This window comes from Leptodactylus fuscus, chromosome 7, assembly GCF_031893055.1.
Source record: "Leptodactylus fuscus isolate aLepFus1 chromosome 7, aLepFus1.hap2, whole genome shotgun sequence".
In the NCBI taxonomy this organism is placed as follows: domain Eukaryota; kingdom Metazoa; phylum Chordata; class Amphibia; order Anura; family Leptodactylidae; genus Leptodactylus; species Leptodactylus fuscus.
Genome location: NC_134271.1, coordinates 68,626,455 through 68,638,548, shown reverse-complemented (window position 1 = coordinate 68,638,548; position 12,094 = coordinate 68,626,455). Strand labels below are relative to the sequence as shown.

The 12,094-nt window shown below is 43.0% G+C and overlaps 1 protein-coding gene across 1 annotated transcript; it reads right to left on the bottom strand.

Annotated features, from left to right (window-relative positions):
* Positions 1-586: 586 nt before the first annotated feature.
* Positions 587-12,046, bottom strand: CCNE1 (cyclin E1). Its single transcript, XM_075282120.1, has 12 exons — positions 11,570-12,046; positions 10,924-10,980; positions 10,728-10,806; positions 10,569-10,643; positions 8,292-8,440; positions 7,548-7,683; positions 5,822-5,968; positions 5,165-5,260; positions 4,904-5,038; positions 4,715-4,826; positions 2,727-2,887; positions 587-1,032 (listed from the first exon to the last, which is right to left on the bottom strand). The coding sequence occupies exons 2-12, from the start codon at positions 10,935-10,937 to the stop codon at positions 925-927; spliced, it is 1,212 nt and encodes a 403-aa protein (XP_075138221.1). The 5' UTR covers positions 10,938-10,980; positions 11,570-12,046; the 3' UTR covers positions 587-924.
* Positions 12,047-12,094: the final 48 nt, after the last annotated feature.

Genomic DNA, 12,094 nt, shown 5'->3' with positions numbered 1-12,094 from the left:
CCTGATTCTGAACGTTAAAACATGTTCAGAATCAGCGGCGTATAAAGCAGATCCCATTCATTTCAATGGGAGCCGGCATACGAGCACTCCCCATTGAAATAAATGGGCTGCTTTTTTCACTACGAGCAGTCCCATTGAAGTGAATGGAAAGTGCTTGTGTGTTCAGCTCAGCATGAGCAGAGCTAGCCGTACACGCGAGCACTTTCCATTCACTTCAATGGGAGCGCTCGTAGTGAAAAAAGCAGCCCATTCATTTCAAAGGGGAGTGCTCGTATGCCGGCTCCCATTGAAATGAATGGGAACTGCTTTATACACGCCGATTCTGAACATGTTTTAACGTTCAGAATCAGGCAGCGTATCAGTAGTGTGAATGCATCCTAAAAGTGCTCTGCAGTGCTGCAAGATGTGGGGTTATTCAGTTATGGGATGGACTGGAAACAAGGACTTCAATACACAAGAGCAAGTGAATTAGAGTGCGGCTTTGGTTGTGAATAAATATGCCAATTACACCAAGAGAAGAGAAAAACATTGCTTTTTTTAAAAACCTTGCCATCTCACAGATGACATCTTTATTTAAAAAAGACATAGCAGCATCTCTAAGAAGTTCATAAAAAAAGTAGAGATTGTAAAGGAGATAGGAGAAATTGCACACTGAAAAGTAAACCTGATACCCAGCAGGACTCCCAGAGTAGTCACCCCCACCCCAATTACGTTCCTGGGCATCCAGCAGCATATTCCATAGCAGCAAAAACACTTGGGCTCTTCTGGCCATTTGTTAAAATTAATAAGTATAGCAAACAATGGTGGCAGATACAAAGGTCACCGGGACAGCGCCACCAAGAACGTTTATAAAAGCATAAAAATGCCAGCGTGTAGTGTCCGCATTGGCATCCCTTGCCAGGTAAGTAGTCCAGTCATTCAGAGTCACCAATACTCTTTCTTGTCACTCAGAGGGGGTGTCAGGATGCCATTGGATACTGGAGTTACTCTGAGCTTTTGTTTGAGTGTTCCCTTTATAGCTTGAGCTTTTTCCTTAGAAAAGTAAACAAAAAAATTAATATCCACCCATACAATATAGAAATAAAACATCTATGTATTTAAAACACAGGAATATGAACAATAGGATAAGACTAGTGTGATGTGAGGGGATTGCAAGTCAAGTAGTTCTCCAATTGTCTAAAACTTAGCCTTTATTAAATAGTATGAAATGATCCCCAATGAGGTAAATTCCAAAGTATCCACTGGCAGAAAAACCCAAATAGTGCAAACCCTTAAAATAGGGGTCAGCCATATAAATTTGAGAAGAGATGCACAAAGGGTGGCTCTTACCCAATCAGATGAAAGGGCAGCAACTCCAAAACTGGCCAACAAGAAGAAGCAGCCAGGACAATCCAAATTCTGCCGCTCAAAAAACAGTCTGCACCAGTCAGGGGACATAACTAAATTACCAACAGAAGACCCACAGCGATGGGTCAATACATGGACTGTGATGGATGGGATATAAAATAACATCCATCACAACTATTCAAATGTAATGGTTGACCTTATATTTATGTTATTAGGCCCCATTTTCTGTGGCCCATTTGGGTTTTTGTAGATACTTTGGATTTTATCCCACTGGGAGTTCATTTTAGACTATTTAGTAAATGTTAAGGTTTAGATTTTTGGTAGATATGGGTTGACTTTCTGGTGCATTGGGTGTCTCCTTCTCTTAGGGGGTGCTTTGTTTGGTTCTGCAGTAGGACTTGGAAATGAACCACCATTAAGTACTGTAGAGATAGCCGTCAAACATTTTTCCAATATTTCCAGTACAGTACAGAGTCACAAGCTCCCTTTACACAGTGGTGACAGAGCAGCTTCTCAAGCAGCCTGGAGAAAACCATATTAACTCTGCAGCTCCCTTCCCTAGAATCAGTCACAATAGAGTCGACTACTATCTACAGGCATGCCCATTCATAAAGTGGATAAGCTTCATCCACTGACCCATTTACCAACAAACAAGACTTTGCAGAACCTATGGTCATACATCTAAGTTGTTCTGGCCAGTTATTGTCAGTATCAAATTGCAGAAATTAAGTTGAACTTGAGATTGGTTCCTAAAGTAGTAAGGACCAGAGAGGGAAGAAGTTCACAGATCTCAAGCTCTGCTCACTAGTCCTACCAGAGGATGGTAAAGGAGTGGTCAGGAGAATCTGAGGCCATCTTCCACCTCAAATTCAATCCAAATTTCAACCCTGTGCAGGAGAGCTGAGGCCTTGCCTCTGCTTTCAACAACTCTGCATGCAGATTGGCCTCATACAATGGAGTTGTCTCATGAAGCCGATGCAGGAACTTCAGCAATATTGAGCTGGACACTTCAGTGTGCAGGCAAAAAAAAAAAAAGAAAAAAAAAAAAACCAAACAAAAAACTGACACATGTCAAGCTATGGAGCAGATTTTGAGTTGAAATCTGCCTGAAATCACCTCCAAACTCCTCTGTCTGAATATTAGACTATTCTCAAGAAAACAAGAGACCAGAGGAAACACCATTTTGGCAACTGTGCACCTTCAATTCTGCTTAAATGAAAGTTGTCTCATCTAAAAAGAGATTTTCCTACAGAAGTAAAGATTATCAGTTCATAAAATGTCTGCTAGCCCAATACAAGACTTAACAGGGATAACAATTCACAAAATGGCTGCCATTTGTGTGGTCACCACTAGAAGTTACATACAAAGGAGTCACTTACCAGAAGATCCATGTATCCTGTGTATGTCTGGATGTTGTGCAGGTTTTCAATGTCCACCCCCTTGAAATACTTTAAGTGTGAAGGTATCCCTGCTTCTCTTAATGTCATTACAAACGGTAACACGTGATTTATGCAGGGTTCAAGTTCTGTCCATTCGTAGCCTGAAGTCAGTGGGGGGGGGGGGGGGGGAATAAAAATATATATTAAAACATACACTGAAAACCCCATCCAAAAATTACATATAATATACACATAAACCAAACTCTTGGGGGGTGGGGACTACAATAAAGGGAGCCTGCAAAAAGTCCAAATGCAATCATGCTTTGAAGTTTGCCAAGAAGTGTACCAGTTCCCCCAAAACAGCATTTATTTTCAAATATACAAGGAGCAAAGTGCAATGTGGGCACGTCAGAGCTTAGTGGATTCAATTTCCAACTCTGCAGGGCCACCAATCACTCAGCTGAATGTAAACAGGAATTTGAGGCAAACATCCGCCTCACAATAATTCATTTCAGCTCCATTGTGGGCATCTACTACAGCTTTCACACGCCGATTATTCTTTGATGAATTGCACCCAATAAGCCCAATGTCTCAAGACTCAGCAGCAGCCATGTGAACATAGCAACCAATACAATCTATTGACAGCATCTTCACACTTTCCTGCTCTGTGCACTCGGATCACTAGGTGGCACAGGTACAATTCAATTCTTAAGCCAGTTGCACACAAACATGTGCTAACTGGTGGCTGTGAATGAATGGCATGGGCAGCACACAGGGGACAAAATGTCAGTGTACCGGCTTCCACTGCCACTTCATTTCATGAATAGGAGCCACGGAAGCAGGGCAGCACAAGTCACACAGATGAGAACTGTTCCATATTATGTGGCCTGCACATGGGACTATAATTTACTATGATGTGTATGAGCCAATAGAAATGAATGGGTCAGTGTGCCATTTGGGTGAAAAACTTGGTTAGCACACTGACCATTCATACAGTCGTCTGCAAGGGGGCTTAGAAGCTGGAAACCGTCAGAGGCCAATCAATCAACGTATAGGTTGGTGTTGGCCGACGCGTTAAGTGGAGATGTAATTAGAGATGAAGCCCACATGGCTCTGAAACAACTCTTGCATTCCATGCTCATTTACATATTCTGATAAGTCACCATGTCTATCTAATGAATCAGTGTCCAATGAAAGGTCCTGAGGCTTGATTTTCTTGTTGGTCCACTCTTTGAAGGGAATGTTCTGTAACCTCTTTTAGTAGCAATACACATACTTTTTTCAAATCTTCATCTGCTTGCAGCCAGTGAGTGGGAACAATTTTGCTTAAAGAACCTTTCACCAAGTCCAGCTCCTTACACCGATTAATAGCTGCTGTTCCACCAATTGGCATTTTCTCTCTAGCACCCCACCAGTTGGTTTTGGTCCCTGATGTGCTATTCAGACTTTGTATTGTCAGGAGGGTGGTGTCAGACAGGATTGGCCAAGGTGAATGAGATCTGACACTGACTGCCTGTGGCTGACATTAGAACTCTCAAGCATGACCTTTGCCCGATACTGCCCCTCTGACAGTACCACTATCAGGCACCAAAACTAACTGCATTTGTTGCTTGGAATGGTGGAGGTTAGAGAAAATTTCAACTGTGCTGGAATCAGTGGAGTTGCCCCTATTAGCAGATGCCAAAAACTATGGAGGTGCTGAAAAGTACTAAAAAAAAACAAAAAAAAACAAAAAAAAAAAAAAAAAAAAAACACCCCAGCCCCTATACAGACCTAAAGCTTATTAATATATCTGCAGCACAAGTTTCTAATTCTTATCATTACAGTGCATCAGAATTATAATTTAGCCTGAGGGGGTAGAACTTGATACAGTGGTAAACTCCCAAAGTATTACTATTGTACTTAGAACTACTAGAGAGAAGCAAGTATGCCCCATTCACAAACAGCAAAAAGCTCAGAAATGTCAGACAAGCTGGCACCATACATACCTGACACATTTATCACAAGTTCAGCATTAGAGAAGTAATATAGGACAGAGGCAGCCAGGATACTGTAGGGATATTCCAGAAACTCGACATCCAGGATACATAAATCTAGGAGCTATACCAGACAGAACAATTAGATCTCAGTACAATATGGTCAATCCCATCCCATTATTACACAGGAACCCATCTTACCTGCACGGTCTTTAAGTACATGTGCTGAGGGTACTGAGGGATCAGGAATTTCTGCAGTTCTCTAATATATGCAACTTGTAAGTAGACATTCAGCCAAAAAACTGCAGTCAATGGTGATAAACGCCAGTTAAGTGCCTGAAGAAAAACAATCCAAAAGTTTTTTTTTTTTTTTTGTTTTTTTTTTTTAAAAGGCAGTCAGATATAAAAGTTTTACAGATGGTATTAAAAAGTAGAGACCTGTTACCCCAGCATCATTATTACCTTCATGATTATTAGTTCCATATTCACAATCTCATCTTCAGTGCAAGCACCATCTGTAATGTAGGCAAACTGATGGAGCTTGGGAGGATAGATTTCCTACAACACAAGTTTTTAGGAGACATGAAAAAGCAGACAAGATGAGCTGAAAAGTTTTCTAGAATTAATCCAACACTCATTTTGAGGGAAGTAGTAGTGTCAATCAGTTACCGAAATGGGAAAACGGATAGTCATCGAATAATCAAAATGTGTCCCTGGGGTGGTCACATGACTGTCCCAGTGATATGGGCAACTATATATTTTTGATTAATTATGTTATTTAGAAAGTAGGAGGGGAGGACAACACCACAGAAGTGGCCAAATGTGGAAGACTAAGGGTTCATTCACATGGAGGAAAATGGTGAGGAATTTCAGCAGAAAAAAACACAACAAAAAACAAACAACGGAACAATGGGAGGCTTTTTTTAAAGTGCTGAAATTCCACACCAAATTCCTCACCATTTTCCTCCGTGTAAATGGACCCTAATTCTCCAAGATTCTAGAATAAACCATAGTCTACAGTTGGTCAGACAACATGAACTACCATATATCCTGCTTTTACAATGAATGCCAATGCTACAATGTATGTGACAGCTAAAGGATCAAAACAAGGATACCTACCTCCAGCTTGGCAGCAATGAATAAGGTGGTGATGCCAATGAGCTGTAATTGGTTCTTCACTATATTCTCTTGTGTTGCCATAAACCGGTCAAAGAAATCTTGTGCTAGATACAAAGTCTCTCTATGCAGCTTATAAACTTCAGAAACCTGAGAAATAGGAAACATATGTATGGGTTTATTAAGAGCCATAGTGCACACAGTTTATGTAGACCACATTACAGCTGTAAATGCTGTCCATCTGAGGCCTGGTTCACATCTGCATTCAGACCATTCTGTTCCCCTATCTGCATGAAATATGCAGAGAGAAAAGCATTTTTTTGTGCTGAAACTACACAAACTTCATTATGGTCTATAGGGTCCACTGCTTCCGTAAGGTTTCCATTCAGGGGTCCCCAAGCAGACTCACGAAATGGAAACCCGATCACAGATGTGACCCTGGCATTATTGACTTCCTCTAGCAATATCATGCATCAGGTCAATCAACTAGCAGTGGGCCCCAGTGCAAACTTTTGTTCAGGGTGCCCTCCCCTGCAGCGGTATCTTGAAAGAAATACAGCTTTAGTACCCACAACTGCAATGATCAAGAATATGGTGAGCAAGCAGTGCAGCGACTGGCATGTAAACAATACTGGGAGCTACATTCTTGGGGAACAGCTGATCTGCAGGGTCCTAACAGTCTAAGATGTAAGATCAGAGGGAGTCCAACACCTAAGGCCCTTGCTGATCAACTGTTTGAAGTTACTGTGGTGCTTTTGCGACTGTTTGACTCCTTTACCATTTATATTGCACAGGATCTGTATTATAATCACCATGTAATGTTAATACAGTCTGTAATAATGCACAGCTGCTATGAAAATAAAATTATATATTCAATAATAATATGTGATGTGAATAGTGAAGGAGCCCCACACAGTATATGCTTCCAAGAACTGCTTCAAATGACCCCCACAAAATTCAACAGATATTTGTGAGGTTCATCCCTCTTTTCAGGCCATTTAAAAATACTCCAGAGTATAATTAGTAAAGGCCCAGGGGAAGTAATTAAAAATACACTTTTACTCACATTACCTCTCCTGGCCAACCGCCCTCTGTCCACCTCTCTTTGGCATCCTCTTCATTCTGCAACTGAGGTGACGCAACCCAGACGTCATGGTTGAACCCTGTGATTTTGCCTCAGCAGTCACCAGGGTGCCCCACGTGACTGATGGTGCCTAATCACAAGCCTCAACAGTGACGTCTAGGGCGCATGAAATTAGCCACAGGCTGACAGAACCCTGAAGAGGATGTCGGGAGCCCATGGGAGGAGAGTATAAGTATTTCATATTTTTAGTCACCTCCCCAAGTCAGACCTCAAAAATTAAATTATTTATGTTACAAAAATAAACATTGTATAATAAGTTCAATGCAAAGCTTATTACATATTTACTTAGAAATTCAATTTGAGCTTATGAAAGCACACAACCCCATAGACTATAATGGGGTCCGTGTGTTTTCTGTACGGAACATGCGGACAGAAAAGTACTTCATGATCTACTTTCCTGCCCACATGACTCATGCAGACACTGCCTAGAAAACACATGGACCCCATTATAGTCTACCGAATGCAGATGTGAACCGGGCCTTAGAGGAGTTTCAGTGTTTGTTTGGCAATGGCTTTTGGCCATTTATGAAAGGGTTGGACCACCAAGAATTACCCCCCCCCCCCCCAACCTTAACACACACCAACCTCTGTGAGCCAGTCGAGTAGGATAGACCTCATACGCTCCCCGAGCTCTGGATGCCTTTGTAAGAGATTTCTGTCCCTGGGATAGGTGGATTCTTTGCACAGCATGTTCCGCCACACATAATCACTGTCAGCCCAGCTAGAAGAAAAAAAAAAAAAAAGAAGTAGATCAGGGAATTGAACAGCAGAATGACGCTCACAGGGATCTCTAGGCAAGTGTGGTGACATTAAAGTCTGGGCTCTAAAAGCCACTTCCATCTCTGCCAACCTTTCATACTTAATTTTACGAGTTTTGAGGCAAAGCCCAGAACGTTACTACGGTGACCAAGACCAAACCAAAAAATTAAGAGCTCACAATTAACTTTTTATTTCTCAAAAGTTGAAGTATTAAAATAAAACCCCTTCACCTAAAGTGTGGACCTTCTAATACCGGTAGTATCACAGCAGTAGAAGAAAAGCAACTAGCTGCTAAGAGTTACAATTATAGGAAGCAAGAACAGCCCTTATGAAGTCCCGGCCATGGTGCATCAGTAAATGGCTGATAACTGCGAGAAAGGGCATTGGCCTGCACACCAAAGTGTACAAGCTATCTCAGCATAATGATAGGACATTATCCTACCACATCCAAATAAAGAGGTTGTGTCTTTCCAGAGCATTTTCTGCCACACATCCTGGCTAGCCCAGCCAAATCTTTAGGACACCTGTATCGTAAGTTTCTAGTGCAAATTTAGTTATATAGCAACATACCTGAGCTGAGGAAGAGGTGAAACTACAGAAGATCGGAATTTCAGGCCGCAGTACTGATAAGGGGCAACGTCCAGAGTTCCTGCCTCTTTCTCGGGTGTAGGAATTAACTTATAGGGACTTTTCCATGAATTACAGTTTCTCCAGTTACCCTAAAACAAGAAATAAAATTAAGACTTTTTGATACTTAGGCCTCTGCTTTATTAGCCTTTTGTCAGCAAGTGACATCTAAAAGATCAGGTTTAACATTGCTGTAGTGTTACAGTGTTCAGTGATGACTAATGCAGCACAATCCTCCTACACAAGGCAGATACCTGGAAATGTTCCTAGAATGAGACCAATGAGCTGCGCCTTGCTGAACTCTAATCTCAATGTTCTGCACCCAGTCACTAGACTTTACCTCCCATATGTCCTGAGCTGCATGTGTGGTGCCTCTAGACTGTAGTAGTCACACTGTATAAGGCAACACAAGGAAAGGAGGGGAGGGGGGGGGGGTCTCCACATAGCAGAACTGACACAGGCCAGGTCTACAGATAAAGCCATGTAGAATTCTTCATGTGGAAAAACATTATGCAACTCTTGCTTCTAATATATCACTTTATAATGGATAGATCTTGGCATTGTAGGAGCTGTGGCTCAGTCTCAGTTCCTCACAGGACCTAAGCCTTCAGACAACTATTTTCTGGCAGTATGTGGCATTAATACATTTTGTAATATACTTTATTAACATTTTGTCTCCTTTCTATGAAATCCTCTCACTGAGTATCATTGCATTATAAGAGGTAAAAACCTACTATTGTAGGTAGATCAGGAGATTCTCTTTTTTTTCATATCACACCAAGGCCCCATTCACAGGGCCAAAATGCGCCTGCCACAACTGTCACGGCTTCCCCCTTTGGAGTAGGCTCAAATGAATGGGCCTACTCTGGAGGGTGCTGCCACGAGGCAGCACCGGGGCTGAATCAGCTGCAGAGTCCACCTCAAGAAAGGGCATGTCGATTCTTTTTTTCCCCGTGAGCGGCAACGGAAAAAAGCAGCCTGGCGGTCTACATAGACCTCCATTGTGAGGGGGCGGATTATGATGTTGATTCAGCGCCATAAATCGCCCCCTCTTTGCCCATGTGAACTAGCCCCAAGACTTCAGTACTATCTATATTTCCAAAGACATCACTGGTTAAAAACAGTCACAATATCTATATCATAATACAGCTGCATATAAATATCCTAATCCTGAAGGTTTTCAACCAGTGATATCTATGGAAATATAGACCGCTCTGCAAGAGAATCTCCACTTTCACATGACACCAAAAGCAAGGTTTTCCATTTTGTAATGTCAGAGCTATAACAGCTTGAAGTGATCCTCATGGATTTCACAAAGACAATATTACAAAATTAAATGACAAACCCCGCCAGAAAATCAAAAGTTGCCCAAAGGTTTAGTTACTCTTTAATTTACATCTATGGAGGAAGGGGCGGGGGAAACCCACCATTTTGGAGATTCACCATTTTAGATGACAACAAATAGTTGAGATGACCATTTTTCAGTGTAGTTCTGGGTGGTTATCTCAAAGATATTTCACTGTACATTGTTACAATGATGTACAGAGCCTGATCAGATGCATAAAGCCCCTGGATGGATTTGTATCATGAAACCACAGACTCTACATGGCAGAAGATCGATAATGTATGTGTGCGCGCGCAACTATTATTCTCTACAAGACTGGTGACAATAGGATGTTGTACCTTGCATTGTGTAATGAAGCAGCAGTGCATACACTTAACCTGTGTTCCCTTCATACAGGACATAGGACAGATTCCCATTACATACTTACCTAGTTTCTGCAGTCCCAGCACCTCCAATTTGTTAAAGCTGGGAATAGCACACATGCACCAGACCATAGTCACATGTGCAATGAAGTAGGTGTACTCAGGAGTGCCAAGGAGGAGCCCTATGATACTCATTTTTCATAAGACTTTACAACAGGGATATTTGGGACACTAACGCCACAGTCCATAAGATGTAGGTGGCTTAGTGTCCCAAGTCGCTGACATGATCCCTCTACAATACTAGGGAGAAGCTGTAGTTTAGGATTTTAGTAATAGGATTGCATTACTTTAAACTTCCTATATCTAATCAACAGATTAGTATGGGGGGGGGCAGATTGGCAGAAGGCTCTCATGTACATACAATACTTCTACAGCATAAACAAGTCCACTGTGACAACAAACAAACCCACTTATCACAAAGGCCTGAAACCAGCTACAAAGTATCAGACTTACCCGATGCGCATATTGTTTCTTCCTGATCATTTCTATCAGCTCCAGTTCCAAGTTTTCATCTGGGTCTTGCAGAAACTGTGGAGGGACAGAAGCAATGAATGAGGAGTGAGCAGCCAGCAGTCCCCCATACACCACACATGGCTCTTTGTATGCACTTACAATGGCCACATCTGCCTTTCTCTTCCTGGAGTGTTCTGCTGTCCCCTCATCCTTTGTATGGTTGTCTTTTGTGTAATTGCTGAAATTATGAAAAATAAATATGATCATTGCAGGAACAGATGGCAGAGCAGAGGGAAGGGCTGGAAGGCTGGGGCTATGCATGGCACTAGGCAGAAGCATGGTGTGCAGTACTTACCTCATATTGGGCATCTCAGGGATCCAGAGATGGAATTAGGAGGATTTCTAGCTGAACCTGATAAAATAGAGTGAGCAGATCACATTTGGGAAGTAGATATTCCAATGAAGGGTCTCCCAGCCCCCACTGAAGCTTTGGCGCCTGGAAGAGGGAGGAGGGGAAGGTGCAGAGCTCCCCTGGCTGAGGAGTGGGATCTTAGGAGCAATCCTTTACCACAGACCGATCATACCATATATGTGCCCTCTACCACAGCCCCCCACAAAGTGAGCACAGCCAAGGAACCGACTGCAACGTTTATATAGGGAGAGGGGAAAGAGGGCGTGTTTAACACCTCCAGTCTAAAAGACCCACGACTGCCCCCTCCTAACTACCCCTAGCTACTGCCCTCACACCTACCCCCATGATCAGTACCAGCCATTAACCCCTGAAGGCCCGATGAGGCCTCCAACATGGGGATTCCCCTACAGGCCTAAGGGTAAAAACGAGATCCCCTCCCCCCCAAGATACGTGGAAAGAGATCCCCCTTCTTGTGTATGGTTCTTCACAGGACCCCTCCATAAATCCACTTGGCAACCCAATGTGACTTCATACTAAAGCAGACTGTAATCTTCTAGAAACAAGCATGGAGGGCGAGGCAAGAACTTACCAGAGTTGTCGGGGTACAGAGCAGATGGGTGCAAGATCAGTACAAGCCTGGGATACCCCAATATGAGTGTGGGGCTAGAACATAGGGAGTGTATAGGACAAGGCAGAAGTGGGGGACACTATAGGGCAGGCACAGCAGATAACACGTAGGGCTGAGAGAACTGCATGTCTTCAATAGGCCAGGTCACCTAATGCTGCAGGGAGGGGAGGGGGGCTGTTAAAGAAAACCCATCAGAGGTTACATGGGGGGAATAAGAAGAGAATCCAGAATCAGCCTCCAATGTGCGGTAAAACAGCAGGATCCTCAGGAGACGCCGGATTTTGGGGGGAGTTCAGTAATCCAAGTCTGCAATGAACCCTGAAGGGTCAGGCCGCGGTCCTGGGGGTGACTATTAGGGGGTCTTCTAACCCTCTCACTGCAGTCACACCCGATCCCCGACCACTCCACACTGCTCCAGTTATAAACACTGCCAGCCGGTACCCGGGGATCGGAGGGAGGGACTGGCGCCTAAGGCGTGGCTTACGT